At 43.2% G+C, this 17,100-nt stretch overlaps 1 protein-coding gene across 5 annotated transcripts in view; it reads left to right on the top strand.

Moving 5' to 3' along the window:
* Window positions 1–5,590: 5,590 nt before the first annotated feature.
* UTRN (utrophin) overlaps window positions 5,591–17,100 on the top strand; it is a 486,188-nt gene continuing 474,678 nt past the window's right edge. For 2 of the 5 annotated variants that reach the window (XM_087865550.1, XM_087865558.1), the window contains exons 1-2: window positions 5,591–5,965; window positions 11,652–11,822. In XM_087865550.1, coding sequence (XP_087721676.1) covers window positions 11,744–11,822 — 79 coding nt within the window. In that variant the 5' untranslated portion in view covers window positions 5,591–5,965; window positions 11,652–11,743. Of the gene's footprint in view, window positions 5,966–6,485; window positions 6,616–11,651; window positions 11,823–17,100 lie in introns of those variants that run through there. The other 3 variants (XM_087865561.1, XM_087865551.1, XM_087865559.1) reach the window with 3 other exon arrangements.

Raw genomic sequence — 17,100 nt, forward strand, 5'->3', positions numbered from 1 at the left:
TTGGGAGTAGGGGGGCTGGGAATCAAGCAGGACTTCAAGAAAAGGAATTGTTACTCCAGAAACTGAGCACCACACATACAAACCCTATGTTCTTTCTAATCCTCAAGCCTTCATCTGGGCCTCTTTTCCTGGTTACTTTTTACATTAGACTGGGCTTGGGCAGTTGCAAGTGATAGAATTCCAACACAAGCTAATGTTCATTAAAAAAGGGGGTTACAAAGAAGGAACAGCCCCTGTGCCTGAAAACCAGGGACCCTCACATCCTCAAGACTGTCTCTATTTTTTCAGCTCCTTGTTCGATGGTTTCATTTTCCCCCTTTGCAGGTACAGAACTCCTGCTAGTAGCAGGGGCAGGAAAAGGGCATGAAGGGATTGTGGGATAGTCTCAATTTTATGTTACTCCAGTGTATTAATCCGAAAGAGAAAAAAGAATTTTCCCTTCCAGTGTTATTCTGGAAATTCCTCTGGAAGGACATATGTGGATTAGGATAGATCTCCTTTTGTCCCTCTTGAATCAATCACTATGCCTGGGGTTGAGGCCTACAGTTGGCTGTACTTGAGTCATGAGCCTACCCTGATGCTAGGTGGAGAGGTGATTGACAGCCCCACAAAATTTGATTGGAGCAGGGAAGGAACAATAACCCAAAGGAAGGTGTAATGTTCCTTCACAAAGAAGGGAAAGATGCTGGGCAGAGGCAAGACGACAGATGTCCTTTAGGATTCCTATTCATCTGTTAAGGCTTGACTCAGGTGTCACTTCTTGATACCCCGTCTCTGTCCTTCTCCTATTGGGTTACACGTCCTTCTTCTGGGTCATGTTACATCTTGGCCGTACTGGTGTATCCATAATAACTTATAATTGTCTAGTTATGTGTTGGTCTCTCTCACTAGACAGCAGCTTTTTGAAGACAACCACTGTGGCTTATTGTCATTGGCACACCCAGCCCTTCAGCAGACAATGGGAGTTCCAGAAATTTTTTCAATAAAAATAAATGAAGATGATCACAAAACGGCAGCAAATCATCTTGAGTTTAAAAAAGGAGGAAATGACATAACAGTAAAAAACAGAGCAAACAAAACAGCAAACAAACAAAAACCAGATACTGTGATAAATGCTCCCTATCAAGTAAATCATTTGATTCTCAAAACATTTGAGGGAGGTATTCTTTCTATTTCTTAGACAGGAAGCTAAAGGTTAAGCAAGTTCCACAAGCTCATATGCCTAATAACTGTCAATTTAATAATTAGCACTCAGGCAACTTAAATCCAGCCTCATTCGCTTTCACAACTCTGTGTGCTGTTCTCCTCCTCCCGTTCCTGCTGCAGGTTAACAATGAACTTATGTAACCTAGGGATGCTCTCTTTATTTCTTAGTGATTTGGACATTTTCCCCCAATAGATTCTTATTTTACCTAAATGCACTCCCTAGCCTGTTTTGTGTCTTTGTCATTTGTTTCTTTCGCCGCACAGTTAGAGGGTTGAAGGAGAAACTGTAAAATCCCTTCCAGTACCAACATCACAAAATTATACAAAGTAAATGAAACCAGCTTGAAGTAACAAGTCTGACAACGCCCACATAGGACACTCCTTTTACTCAGAAGGCTTTTGGTTCTCAGGGGCAGCACGCTGTGAAGGGGTGGGTCTGGCGGTACCCTCCACTCTCCTCGCCTCTTCCTTCTCTTATGGGGACCCCTTTATTCTCTCCTTTTGTTCTGTCAGTTGCTCTTTTCTCCTCAACTGCTTAGTCTTTTTCTTTTGTCCATAGCTTCTTCGGACCCTGCATTTCAACGGCCCTACCTTCAACAGTCCTCTCCTCCCTGCCCTCCTGCGCACAGACTTCTCCTGCAGAGCATTTGGTCAGGACCGGCCAGGCTCTGTACCATAGGGCAGGCTGAATTGCCCAGAATGCTCCTGAGGTGTTAATGACCCTTGGCAACCTCAAGGGTGATCCACGACTGAACAAAACACTTGAGTTCAAAGAGATAAGGCTCATTGTGGGCATTTTGAAGCTACGATCGGTCCAGTGGGCAATGTTTTTCTTGTAGGGCAATTTCTCGACTCCTCCAATCATCCAAAGTGGCCTATTTGAGGCCAGCTCCTTAGGGAACAATGGCTCTGAGTGAGATTCCCCAACCATCCTGATCTAACTTCAAGAATTGTTAAAACTGCAGCATCCTGGGCCTCACCAGACCTAACAAATCAGAATTTCTGGGAGTTGGTAGGCAATCTGAATGTAAAATATTCTCCTGGTGATTCTTAAGTTTACTCAATTGTGAGAAACTCTGCCTTCATTCTAATTATTCTCTAAAAGTTTCGTGCGTTAGTATTATTAGTCCTTAATTGTATTACAAAGAATTTTATTTATGTCTATTTTCAACTTGTACAATAAATACTAGATATTTGACGGAAGAATTCAACAACAATATTTAGCAAATATTCTGGTATCTATTATGTATAAGACACTTTCTTGACCTGGGAAAGATAAGAAAAGATGAATTCCTTAAACTTTGTCCCTTCCTTAAATGCTTCCATATGGGGCTTTATTCATAGTCAACGCCCAGGGTGAAGCTGAAGGAGTGCCTTGTTTTTAATACATTATGTAGTTCCCTATGTTTCTATTGTTTAAAGAGAAACTACATTTATATACTCTTGCTATATATACTATATTCATTATATACAAAGTTAAGAAAGTTTGCTTTTGGGTTCTTATGTTAGGATGCAGTTCCTGGGGCGCCTGGGTGGTGCAGTCCTTAAGCGTCTGCCTTCGGCTCAGGGCATGGTCCCGGCTTTATGGGATCGAGCCCCACATCAGGCTCCTCCGCTGTGAGCCTGCTTCTTCCTCTCCCACTCCCCCTGTTTGTGTTCCCTCTCTCGCTGGCTGTCTCTCTGTCAAATAAATAAATAAAATCTTAAAAAAAAAAAAAGGTTGCAGTTCCCTACATATGAACGATATCTATGTAAAATCATGTCTATTGTATATACATACACATGCATATCTTTCTATATCTCTATATACACTCCTCATCATATTTTCTCCTATGTCAAGGGCTTTGTCCCAGTGACATCAGTTCAGTTTTCTTGAATTTTTAACTGTTCCGTGGTGACTGTGGGGCAATTCAGAATCTGAGTTAATGTTAGACCCTGGGCCACCTTCCTACCACTTTCTCTAAACGCTCTACCTTGCTCTTTGAGGTGGGGAGACAAAACCCACTGAGTACTGTCATTACAAGCCAATGTCCCTGGTGCATGGACCCCAGTTGGAATGTTGGTTGCAGGTGCACTAACTGCTACCCACTGTCTGATAGTCTGTTTCCACTTTCCCCACAACTTGATTCTCAGGCTGGGAAAGAAAATCCCACTGTCTGCTGTATGGTAACAAAGCCTTCTGTGGTTAAAATCTTCCACTAAATGTGTTTTCTTCACTGCAAAGGAAACAGGGAGTAGGAGCAGCTTGGGACCTCCTCAACAGGAAGTTCTTTGTTTGGGCTCTGCCCAGGGCCTACAGAGAATATCGGTCTCTGCATGTGGGGAGAAGGGCTAGAAACAGGGCATAGGCTTCAGGTAATGCACCATCAGCCACTGAAGCTGGGGGTGTGGGTGGAGTCACTCCCTGTACAGATGGCGACTGTATTCTTACCAGTCTTTCCTTATGGCCTTTGGGGAAGCTTAACTAAACATCCCCTCAGAGTTTTAAAAACTCAGAAATTCTAGGTCCCCCCAAAACTGTGTTTTTTCAAAAACTTTGAGTTAAATAAAATAACATTTGTCCAGCACTTTGCAATGTACAAAGTGCTTTTCACTTACATCCTTTGAAGCAAGGAAATCCTTAAATGCTGCAATGTGGTTTTATATTAAAGGAGGAATCTGAGTTTCCTTCAGCTCAACCAAGAGGATACAGCGTATGATGAACAGCTTTAACGGTCTGTAGGATTATCAGTTAAACCTCAGTCTCCCTGGATACAGAGACTCAAATAGCACTTGATCTGTCCTTTTTTTTTTTTTTTTTTTGACACTTATCACTGATCTTGCCTATCCTTACTTGTTTACAGGATTTATCTCACTTGCTAGATTTGACATTCTTTAAATCAAGATCTCTATCCATTTTTCCTTTGGATCATTCACAGGGCCGATGGAACTGGCAGTTCATAAATTGGCATTTGCTAAATGAATGAACCAATGAAAGTGAATGAATAAATTATGTGCATTTCAAGTTAATCATCCGGATGTATTGTGGATTTATACGGAAAAAAATCCCCCAAAGGGAGGAAGCTAAGGTAGAGACTTTATAAAGAACTATCTTTCAAGACCTCCGACCCCTCTAACAGCACTTAGGGACTGGGGAAACGTTCACTTTCTAACTAAATAAAAAACTAGTGAATTCTTTCTGGGGGAAAAAAAAAAGCATTTAAATCCCCTAGTGTTTTATCTTTGCTAAATCGTAAATTAACTTTCAAATATTAAGCCAGCAATAAGCCAGAGCTGCTCGCTTATCAATCATCCTTTCTCTTTTCCACGAACTAGGAACTTAGGTTGCTGGCCTCCCACCCCCGAATCATAATCATAGGAACACACGAGGAATGAAATATGTTATTCTCCATGTTTGTGTGTGTGTATATTGGAAAAATAGAAAAATAAGACCAGCATAGGCTCTGTTTGTAGGCACGACCGAATATAAAACGAAATGTCAAGTTTTTAACACTAAAAGCGACACCGAGAAAGCTAAAATAAATACACCCTTGGAACTAGGACCTACAAATCAGCAACGTCAGCAAACGGAGGTGGGGTGAGTGGAGGAGGCAAATGGAGATTTACCTCTAGAAGAGAACAAAATCGCCCGAACTGCCGGGGTTGCCTGGGGTGGGGGCGTGACTCACATTTTCGGGTAATCTGAATAAAGGGGATGGTGTTTGTGCGAGGCGTCCATTCTCGCTCCCGGCGCGTCGCACGCACCGGGAGCCGCGCGGGACGCGCAGCCCCAGGCCAACCGAGCGCCGGGCTAGCGGCTGCGGGCGGGGAGGGCGCGCGGGGCGGGTGCTGATTGACGGGGCGCGCGGTCAGGTGACCCGGGGCGCCACGTTCCCCGAGCCCAGCCCGCGGTGGCCGCCTGGGCCCGGCCCGGGCCGAACCAGAGCCGAGAGGGTGCTGCTCTCCGGAACAAAGTTGCTGGGCCTGCGGCGGCGGGGCCGGGGGCCGTGAGCCGAGCGGGCGCGGGAGCGCCGGGGGCGGTGCCGGCCCGGGGAGCGGTCCCGCTCGGCCGCCTCCTCCTGGGAAGAGCGAGCCCCGGGGTGCCCGGACGCGAGTCCGTTTCCCCGGGGGGGCGGCAGGGCGCCCCCGCTCGCTCCCGCGCCCCCTCCCTCTCAGCCTCCTGCGCAGCTCTCCAACAAAGGGGCAGGCCGGCTGCGGCGGAGGGGGGGTGCGGCGGCGGAGGAGGAGCTGCTGAAGCGAGCCGCTCGCGCACAAAGTTGTGGAGTCGCCTTTCCTCGGAGGAGGGGAGCGGGCAGCCGCAGCCGGCCGCGGGCTTTCTCCCGCCGAGGGCCGAGGAGGAGCCTCTGGTTCCCGAAGCCCATTGGGGCACCACGGCGAGCGGTGCCTCCTTTCTTCTGGGTCACTTCTGCAGAGGGAAAACTCTGTAGTGTTTGGCAAACTTGGTTGCCCGCGCTCCCGCTCCAGGTTTGCACTTGGACTGTTTTGTTTTTGTTTTTGGCGGAACTACTGGGGCAGGAAGATTGCACAAGTCGGGGGCGTTGTTTCAGTAGGGTGTCAAAAAAAATTTTTTTTTCTTTCGAATTTGTCTGGTTCTTCACATTTCCTTTTAAAAACTCGTCGCCCCACAGAACTCACGCTCGCACACTCACCCACGATCACTACGACCCAAACACGCCTGGAGGAGCCCTCGGCCCGCTCGGGACGCGGCGGCGGCGGCGGCGGCTGGCTGGCGACGCGGGCCCGCGGGTCCCGGGAGCAGGTAAGCCCGTGCCATGTCTCCGCCTCGGGCCGTGGGATGTGACCGCGGCCCCGGGGCAGTGGGGCGTGGGCTGCGGGGAGGAGGGACTTTCTGCGGCTCCTACCCTGTGACCCAGTCTCTTCTCAAGTCTGAGTCTAAGATGTCACCAACTTTAGCGTGCACTTTCCTCCGAACCTGAGTTCTGCTCCCCTTGGCGGGAGAGAGGGTGCCAGAAACGTGGCGAGAGCTCGGACGCGGAGGTTCTCGCAATCCGTCTAGGAGCGAACGACCCCAACTCCTCCGACCCGTGCAGTGCCGCCGCGGGGCTCCCCCAGCCCGCCTCCCCCTATGTGTGAGAGGGTCGCGTGCCTCGCGCTGTGATCTCCAAGAGGGGACGTGGCTTCCTCGGATGGCCTGTGACACACACCCCGGCCCCGGGAAGGCGGGGCTCCGAGGTGTCCGCCAGGACTGGGTGGGAAGAGGGTGGCGGTGTGGTGGAGCGGCAGGGGAGCGGCTCGCAGCCGTCTGGCAGGAAACGTGTTCACCCTCCACGCCGTTGCTGCTCTTGAGGGTGGGGCTCCGGGGAGGGGACAGGGGCAGCCAGTCGGTGCTTAGTGCCCACGGTAGCCTCTTCGACTTTCTCGGACTCTTGGCATCTCTTGCTGCACCAGGTAAGGTCATTCGTGCCTCCCTTTGGCCCCGGGTCCGAGGCTCTGGTTGCCCAAGGCCACTTAGAAAACCAACAAGGCACGAATTTTAGGCTGTGCAACTTTTAGAAGGCACGCTGTTACAGGAGAATTTTTTTTCTCCCAAGTCCCGGATTACGAAAGGGACTGTTCCAGGGTTGTTTCAAGGGAAGGAGAAAACGTGCCCGACCTCCAAGAGCCTGAGGATCCGCACGTCGTTTTACATTGAACTGGAGAGCCCCAGATCTCGCTTGGGGCGATCGGCTCCTCTTTCTGGGCTGTCCCGGGGCGCGTCTCCTCTTTCCCAGCCTCCAGCTCACCTGGGTCACCAGGGCCTCACGGGTCACTTCCCGGTGCGGTGTTTGGGAGGATCAGTGCACCGGTTGCTGCAGCTGGAACGCACCGACTTTGCGGAAGCTTCGATTCCCCGGGTCCGGGCTGGGGCCGGGTCTCGCGGCCTCTGGGACACAAGGCAGCAGCCGCTTCCACTTATTTGTAACTCGCACGGGACTCAGGAAGTGCGGTTGGCCCCCTCCCTGCTGTTGCTGGTGGGCGTGGGGGCCGCGACCTGCGGGGAGCGCTGCGAACCAGGCGAGGGCTGGAGGAATGCGAAGCTCGTGGGTGCTTCAGCTTCGCGAGTACCCGGCGGCCAGGGCCAGGGTTTACGCGGAGTCATTCCCCGCCCCCTCTACCCGAGTTTATGGGACCGATGAGACAGCTCTTTAACTCTCCTTTGGGTGTTTACCTAAAATTTATTGCGCCTGTAAACAGTATTAATCACCCTAGTACCAACCTTCCCTTGGAGCGTTTCCGAGAGTGAATGGCAGTCCTTGGCACTGGGCGGTTTCTTGTAGTGTTTCAAGCTGAGCGGCAAATTCTTGGCTCCTTCGCTTCCCTTTCCACTATCTTCAGCATTCCTAGGTTTGGTTTCTAGTTTCAATGCATGGATGGTTTCTGCCCAAGGACGTATACCGCATTTCCGTCGTAATTGCACATTGTTGAACATATTTGTATTCTTACATTGTCTAATTGCCAATTGTTTTAAAATTGAAACATTGGCTTTACCTTTAAGGCCACCCCTCCACCCTTTCACCCCCAAGTTTATTGCCACATACTGATGGCTTCTGTTCCATATGACAGCCAGACACGTTCTGAAGAAAGAGTTGCTGAGTGTAGAGTTAAGTGTCTTAGTTTCAGTGAGAAAGATCTGGCTAAACTTTGCAAAACAGAATTCTGAGGGAACAGAGACCTGGAGCAGTGGTAACAATAAATGACAATTGTATAGGGCTTAAAGCTTCTAAGGCAATAATATCCCATTCATTTATTCTCAGTTTCTCACCCAGCTTTGTGTGGAAGATGGCCTCTCTTACGCTCTATAGAAGTGTAAGGTCCTCACCTAGGCACACTGTCAGTGAAGAAACTTTGATTCTGTCTCCTGACAAGCAGTTATAAATAGCTGCAGCATTCAGCGATTTAGGAGGTATCTTTTTCCCTGTGCTACTCAACCTGGGGTCGCCTGCCCATTCCTGGCAACAGGTGACGACAGTCCGTGGCTCTCACTGTTCCAGTGGCCTTCTGTGATTCTCCCTCCTTCCCATTCTTTCCTTGTTCTCTGGTCGTCTTTCTGCTGTATCTTTGTAGCATATAAAGGATTTTGATGATCTGGAAGAGAAAATTTGAGAAATTATCTTAGACTGGCAAAATTAAAAAAAAATTCACGTGTAAATGAAGTAAAGTCCTTTACTTTTCTTTTTTATGGAGTGGGGAAGGTCTTTGTCAAGTGTTGATCTGAAGACCCTAAGACCAGTCATGAAGGAGAGTGTCAGAATGCCTTTTAAAGGGAATAGTTAGTTGCTTTCCTGTAAAGAGAACTTTTGTTGGACAAAGCTGATTTTCCATGATAAAATTTTATATGCATTCTTCTGAACAAAGCTTTAAGTTCTTGACTATATTAAAAAATGCACTTAAGAACTCAGCAAATCTTTTACAGGTATGTACCCCCAAAAAGGAACTTAATCACATAATAATCCCAAAAGTCTTAACAGTAGTAGATAAATATAAAAAATGAGAAAAAGTTTTTTATACTCAAAATTTGGCAGACTGATGATCTAATCCACATGGTCTTCTCTACAAGAGAGGAATTTGTTCCTAAATCTTTAGTAGTCCACTGGTTTTCTTCTGCCTCCAACTGTTAAATATTTCAAACATTTTTTCTAAGGTAATTTTGACCTCTTTATTATTAGAACACACACTTTTTCCAACTAGTCAGGAAAAAATATATTTTTTTACATATATTTATATTATAAAATAATATGTTATTTCTTGGAATATTACATATAATTAAACATAATATAAAAACTAAGTATTACATAAGTATGCCAAATGAAGCATATTATAAAATAATAATGCTATATGGCATGTCCTTGAATGAAATGATTGTGTTGTCTAATCCTAGCTAGTAGTATACTGTGTTCTACTGTATGTTGTAATATATGAATTAATGCCCATTATTTGCAGGTTAATATTTGGGCATGTTGACTGCTATATTCCCAATTAAATGATTCCCAGTTAAATTTATTTAATTGGCATTTGGGGTCCACTTAAGGGGCTGTAAGGATACAGCGAAGTTGCTGGACTTAAAATTGAATTCTGATTCTGTTTGGGTTGTAGGGACGATATGTTCCAGGAAGGATTAGGGCAATGCAGAGCTCTCATTATTGACATTCTTAAAAAAAAGGTGGTTCTGCCAAGTAGAATCCTCAATTCTTTAAGCTCTGAAGATGATTCTAATTAATTACTAAAGATTAAAATTATTTTATTGCTGGGGCGCCTGGGTGACTCAGTCAGTTGAGTGTTGACTCTGACTCTTGGTTTCTGCTCAGGTCATGATCTCAGCGTTGTGAGGTCGAGCCCTGCCTGGAGCCCTATGTGGGGCTCCCGAGCTCAGCGCTGAGTCTGCTCAAGATTCTTTTTCCTCCTCCCTGTCCTTCCCTCTCTCCTCTCCCTGCTCGGGTGTTCTCTCATTCTCTCTCTCTCAAATAAATAAATAAATAAATAAATAAAATCTTTAAAATTATTTTATTGAGTGATAGCTGTACTTAGCAGAATTCATATGATATACCTTCTAGAATAATATCTGTGTCATTGGGTATAACGTGTGACTATCCAGATTTATATTGAATCCAGACCATTTTTGAGATCAGACCTATATGTCCAACTGTCTTCTTTGTTATCTGCACTTATATAACTCAGAGGCACCTCACATTCAGCAAGTCCAAACCACATTCATGATTTCTTCCGCCAGTGGTTTATCTGCCAGTGTTCCTGAGCTCAGTGAATGACTCACCCTCCACGCATTTGCCCAAACCAAAACTCGGCAGTCGTTTTGCACCTTAGTATTCTAAACGACTCATATTCTATTAGTTCCCCAATGCTATTGACCTTCTGTATTTGATATTTAAATATCCCATGTATCTACCCCTTTCTTTCCATGTACCCTTGTTTAGACCACAATCATTTCCTACCTGTAATATTATACTAGAAAGAAGAGTAAACACCCGTATGCTTTCTCTACATTCCCCACTTAACCATTTTCCAACATTTCCTTTCTTTCTTTCTCTCTCTCCCTCTCTCTCCGTATGTATGTATATAGGTAGGGAGATACCTGTACGTAGATAGATAGACAGGCATATGCTGTCCTGTTTGAACCGAAGTTGAAGTTATTATCACACTTCATTGGTAAATATTTCATCAGGTGTCTCCTGTAAACAAAGATACTCACTTGCAAATGACAAAATCATGAACCAATTCTAAAGAACTTTAACACTGATAGAATGATATTGTCTAATATTTAGCCCCAATTCCTATTTTTCACATTATCCCCCAGATGTTTATTTTTTTAGTTCTAGATTCAGTCAAGGATTACACTTGGTTGTCATGTTTCTTTAGTCCTCTTTAACCCACAAAGTTCCCCCTCCCTCAGGTGTTTTTGTTTTTCATGATGAAAATTTTGAGCAATCCAGGTCATTTATTTTGAAGACTACCCACAGTCTAGATTTGTCTGTTCATGATAAGCTCCATGGGGGTACTGTATAGATGATGTGGTATATCTCCCGTTGTATCACACGATATTGGTCATATGACGTTTGATCACTTAGTTAAAGTTAGGAATTAGTTTCCCCAAATTCTATTATGAAAAAATTTCAAATACGCAGAGAAATTGAAAGAAATTTTTATTCAACACCCATGTGCCCATGACCTAGGTTCTTGAATGAACAATTGTGAAATTCTGCCATACTCTTCATGGCTTCCCACTCATCATTCTTGTCCACCTACGAACCAGAATGATCTTTTCAGAAGGCAGATCTGATCATGTTACTTCCCAGCTTAAAACCATCTATTGGATCCCCCTTCCTCTTTAGAGAAAGATCAAGAGCCTTGACCTGGTCTCCAACACCCTGTCGCTGGTCCCGTCTACCCACTTCATATAGTTCGCCAGATTTCTCTCTTCTTGGCTGTTTTCTCTCCAAAGACACTGGCTTAGCTTCTTGAATGCTCCATGATTCTTCCTGCCACTTCACGTGGAAGGCTCTTATTTTTTTCTCTTCCCACCTCATTTTTTTTTGCTAATTGAATTTTTCTCATCATTGAAGGCTTGGCTCAAATGACACTTCTTCAAGAAAACCTTTCCTAATTGCCCAGGGCAGGTCGGATTCCTCTGCTGTATGCTGATATTACTCTGTGCTTCTCATTCGTTCATTTGTAACATATCGGTATTATAATGAAATAATTCATTACCTAATTCACAGCTTAGTGTCTATAAACGTCATAATGGGAGAGTCTGCGTCTCTTTTTCAGTCATATCCCCATTGCCCAGATCAGTGCATTACACATAGAGTGTGCTGAATAAATATTTGCTGAATGAATGGGTAGTATATATAACTATATTTATATATATTGTAAAAATATATATGTATGTATACAGTTTTTTTCCAAGTCAATACATTCCCTTTTCTCTTTAGGTATTGATGTTAAGCTGGACCATTATAGGAAACTGGAAGTCTTAAGAAGAGGATTTAATACAATCTTTGGATTAAATTGAAACTCAGCAAAGATGGCCAAGTATGGAGAACACGAGGCCAGGCCTGATGACGGGCAGAATGAGTTCAGTGACATCATTAAGTCCAGATCTGGTAGGTAATGGAAGCTTAAGAAAATGATGGCTTATTAAGTATACGCTACTTAGAAGACATAAGTTTTTTGGCTTGTTTTTGCACTGTTCTTGTGAGACAAACTTCTTTTGAGAAACACAGTTCTGACAAATGACTATTATATTGTAAAAGGTAACGTACTGTCTCGGAGTATCCGGTCTTAATTGCCAGTCCATTTTGGTCTTATTGCATGTTGATGGGCACTGCTTGGTGAAACTCCTACCTGTAGCTGAATGCTTTTCCTTGATGATACTACCCCTTTCCACACAGATACACAGCTGAGCAGTTTTTTCTTGTTGGTCTGTTTTATGAAGTTGAAGGGATCACGTGCTTAAAATATGAAGTAGCAATTTCTGGTAAGGTGCATCTTCTTGAGTTTTGCCTCCATTACTGTATATCCTCACCCCTGTCCTTTTTGGGGGCCAGGGTTGGGTCACCAGGTGTCCTACCTATGCTTTCCTTTTTGAAACTTTTTATGAGTGTTCTGTGAAGGTATAGTTTTCACCTGGGTCCCCTAAGACAGATTGATGGTTTCATATGAACATTTAAATTGAGGACCTAATAATACCACTCCCTCCCTCAATCTTTTATATAACCGAGTGCTTTTTGACTCTGGCTGTACAAATGAATCAGCTGGGGAGTTTTTAAAAAATGCAGATGCAGTGGCTCCACTCCAGACCTGTTGAATAATTTCTGTATTTTTTTAAAAGCTTCAAATATGATTCTGAGACAGGCTCTAAGGGGAGATATTTTTGAGCAGGCAAGGCCTTTCTGAGCTTTGGAAATTACACAGAACTCCACCCTGGGTGTGAACACTATACTTAAGTAACTTTGAGAGTTACTTTGAGGTATAAAATTACATCCAGTGTCACTTTAAAAACGAAAAAGGAACCTAAACTCTGTTTTTCCTCTGTGAACCATCTTTATATGATGTGAGGATCCTATTTCTTAATTATTTGAAATTGCAAAAGTATGTATGGAAAATAAGCTGTAAATTAATAGAGATACATATTGAAGACACACCTTTCCCCCTGTGATACTGGTATCAGTTGGTTGGTAAAGATTTTGGTTATTACAGTCTTGGCTCTAAACATATAGCTACTATTGTGTAACTTTAAGGATCTTTTGGGGGTACAGTTTAATATCCTGTGTTAAAGTTCACTCTCAGGATGTTTTATTCCTCTAAATTTCTTTTTGTTTAAGTGCTTTAGTAGTATGAAGGGTGATGTAGATATAAGGGATTATTAATATCTTCTTAAGAGCAGGGAATATATATCCAGAAATATGTAAATGTAGCAAAGAGGAAAATAAAAGACACAATGTATCCATGCTTGTCATGTTCTATAAATTGTGAGGTGGTATATTCTTAGTTTTCTGAGTCAATGTCCATTTCAGTAAGACCTTTGATATTTATAATTATGTATTTTAGCCATGTCCATAAAAAAGTCATCATATAAGTTTAAAAATATTGGGCATATATGATGAGTACATATAACTTCAGAACTCTAAGTTAAGTGTTATCATTTAAAAAGACTGACAATTCTCATACATTATTGGGGGACAGTTGGGCAGAAATTATCACGTTTTTACCATATGCATACCAATTGGCTCAATAACTCTATTTTTAGAGTTTTCCCCCAGGGAATACACAGACATGCACAGCAAGAAGTTGATCATGGCATTTTTATAATAGAAAAAAATTGGAAACACCATAAAAACTCAGTATTGAAGATTGGTTAAGTCATAATTTCCCAGTCATAATTTCCCATTATTTCCCGTAATTTGTGAAGGAGCACAGGTTCCGATGTATAATTCAAAAAAGGATTTTGTGAGCCAATAACTTTAGGAAATAAGTGTTTAACCTACTCTGTTCCTTTAGTGTGGGGCATCTCAACAGATCAGATAGAATCTCAGTGGAACTAATTAAATTAGGGTATATCCATAAAGTGGAAGGTGTACATTCACAAAAATGTTATGGATGTGTATAGAAGTACATTCTTGATATTGTTAAGTAAAAAAATGTGTGCAATATGAAGTCCTATATGTGGGAAATATTTTTTTCGAGAAGATTTAGCCGAACATACACTAAAATATTAATAGTGCCCATCTTTGCATTGTGGCATTATGATTTTTCTCTTTTTTGCTCATATGTATTTTCTAAAGTTCTTTAATGAGCCTGTATTACTTAGTTCTTGTAATTTTAAAGGCTCTCAAATTGCTTAGAGTGTTTTAATGCCAAAGCTATGACTGTTGTTTTGGAGGGACCTACTTCAAAACACATTGAAAAGCTAGCTGTTGCATAGCTGAGATACGAATCACATTCTTTTGGCTGGATTATGTTGCAAAAGCCAGTAGATAAATTTGGATTTGAATGGCTTATTAGTCCCAATCTTGCTTTCTGGAAGGTACTTTTTTTTTTTTAATAATATTTTTTTATTTTATTATGTTAGTCACCATATAGTACATCCCTAGTTTTTGATAAAGTTCCATGATTCATTACTTGCGTATAACACCCAGTGCACCATGCAATATGTGCCCTCCTTAATACCCATCACCAGCCTATCCCATTCCCCCACTCCCCTCCCCTCTGAAGCCCTCAGTTTGTTTCCCAGAGTCCATAGTCTCATGGTTCATTCCCCCTTCTGTTTACCCCACTTTGTTGATTCTTTTACCGTGAATACTAGTAGACTGTGGTCAGCTCTTATAGTACTCTAAAATGTACATATTGAAAAGGGAGTTTTAGTTCATACCATGTCAAAAGCACCATCTACATGTAACGGTCGTCGGATGTGTTCTATGCTGAATTTGTTGGCTTTTCAGTTTTTTAAAGGAATGTTTTCATATAAGAAAATTTTAATTCCAATCTCTTCCTGTTTCTTCCTTTTGGAGGACTGGATGTGGGGAGGGGTAGAGATTGGGTGGGGAAAAAAGCTAATATTGAGAGTATACTGATAAACTTACCTCTTGGTTTATGAAGAGTCTTTTCTTTTCTCCCCAGCCTTGAGTTTGGACAGTCTAAAAGCCTGGCATAATAGAAATATTTGTGCATTTAAGTTATTAGGATTGTTTATATTGCCTTTATCCAGTATTAATTTGTTTTATGCTCTGTGTGAGGTTTAAAATTTTTTTTCAAGTCATTTGCACCATCTGAACAGATGTATGAAATCCTCAGGGGTAGGTGATGAAGTAACGTCATGAATGTAAAGACTGTACATTTCTTTATGGTTGTAGTACGCTTGTCTTGGATTTGAGTGAATTTCAGAAAAGAACTTGAAGGGATATGACCATTAATGGTTAAGGGTTGGATAAAAGTAGACCTTTCTGTCCCTAACTGAAAGACGTTAAGTCAAGTTTGTCATCAATGACTGCATCTTTGACAGCCTGAATTAGCTTCAGAAGGCTTAACAAGTTAGTAATGATTTTGAGAGAGTAGGCCAAGAATTAGAGATGGTTGGTTTGGTTTTTTTTTTTTTTTTTTTTTTTTTTTTTTTGTGTGTGTGTGTGTGTGTGTGTGTATGTGTGAGATATATTGTCAATGTGTAAGCCTCTGCTTGGGCATTTTAAGCATGAAATAATAAAATGGTTTGAGATGCATATAAAATCAAAGAATATCCTTGTTGCTATTTCATTCTTACAATAGCTAACACACTTTAAAGCCAGTAATGTAGAATACATCATCCTTTTCTGTTCTCAGTGCTGTTGTAGTAATTTTTTTAGCACAGAGTCCCCCTAATGAGGGTCAACCTCAGGGCTAAAGGCAGTGTGTCAACTAGCTACATGTGAAGATTTTGGCCATTTGGGGATTTGAATCAATAGACTCTGAGATGGGAAAGGGCCATTTGCTGAATGAATGAGGTGAGTCACACACTGTTGTACGATTCAGTATGCTCTTTAAAAGGCCTTGGGCAGGAAGCTGGAGTGTAACAATTTTATCATTTTTTCCTTCACCTTTTCTCTTCTTGCCTAATCCCAGCGTCTAATGGTTGAAGGAACCTCAGAGGCCATATAACACGGCCATGACTGTGACATGTCTGTACCCAGCCCCTGCTTGGACATGTCCAGTGATGGGATCACACTGGTGATGATGATGATGATAATTCTAGCAGTTTACATTTGTTGAACGTAGACCACATGCTGATATGATGCTATGAATTTAATCCTAACAACCACTATTTTATAGAGGACAGACATGAGTCACATAGAAGTAATTTGCCACACCGGCCTGCCTTCTAATTCTCCAAAGGCCCAGGGCCTTTGCACAGCCCTCTTTTCCTTGTCTTTGCCTGTTAGGCTCCTTCTTGTTATTTGGATCTAGGCTTAAAGGTCATCACAGAGGTCTTCCCTGCTGACTTTAGAAAACAGATCTCCCAGTCACTCCTGACTATCACTATATTTAAGTTCCCTATATATTCTTATTTCTATCTGGCATTTTTCTTGGTGGTGGTGGTGGTGGTGTGTGTGTGTGTGTGTTAATGTCCCTCCAACTAGAATTTGTGTGTGTGTGTGTGTGTGTGTTTGTTAATGTCCCTCCAACTAGAATTTAATTCCACAAGAGCAGGAACCACTACATTCCTGGCATCATGCCCAGGGCCTTGCTCCTAGTAGGTGAACAATGAATGGTTATTCAATGAGAAAGGCTACAGAGCTAGAAAGTGCCAGAGCTGGGATTAGAACTCGGTGCTCTGACTCCAGAAACTCTGCATTTGACCTCTACATATTGCCGAGTCTCCTAATTTATAAGGTAGTTTATTCCATTGTCACTGGATGACTCTTCGTTTGCACGTGAATCTATTGCTTATTAATTTTGCACAGTATTAATTCGACGTATACATCCCTCTGCCTCTTCCCTTATATCCATCAGGGTTGGGACCCTGGGCTATGAGCGAGAGCTTCTCTGGGCCTCCTCGTGCCACAGCCCTGCCAAGGGAGGGCCAGTAGTGGAAGATACATCCTGCTGCTCCCAGACTTGTCCTGTCCTTCCTTGGCTCCAGTCTCTGTCACTTTCTTTCTTTTTTTTTTTTTTTTTAAAGATTTTATTTATTTATTTGACAGAGATAGACAGCCAGCGAGAGAAGGAACACAAGCAGGGGGAGTTGGAGAGGAAGAAGCAGGCTCATAGCGGAGGAGCCTGATGTGGGGCTCGATCCCATAATGCCGGGATCACGCCCTGAGCCGAAGGCAGATGCTTAACCGCTGTGCCACCCAGGCGCCCTGTCACTTTCTGTAAGGTTAGCAAAGGGGAAAATACCAGAGGACAGGC

The sequence above is a fragment of the Ursus americanus genome, chromosome 11 (genome assembly GCF_024610735.1).
Source record: "Ursus americanus isolate L20-20 chromosome 11, mUrsAme1.1.p, whole genome shotgun sequence".
NCBI lineage: Eukaryota > Metazoa > Chordata > Mammalia > Carnivora > Ursidae > Ursus > Ursus americanus.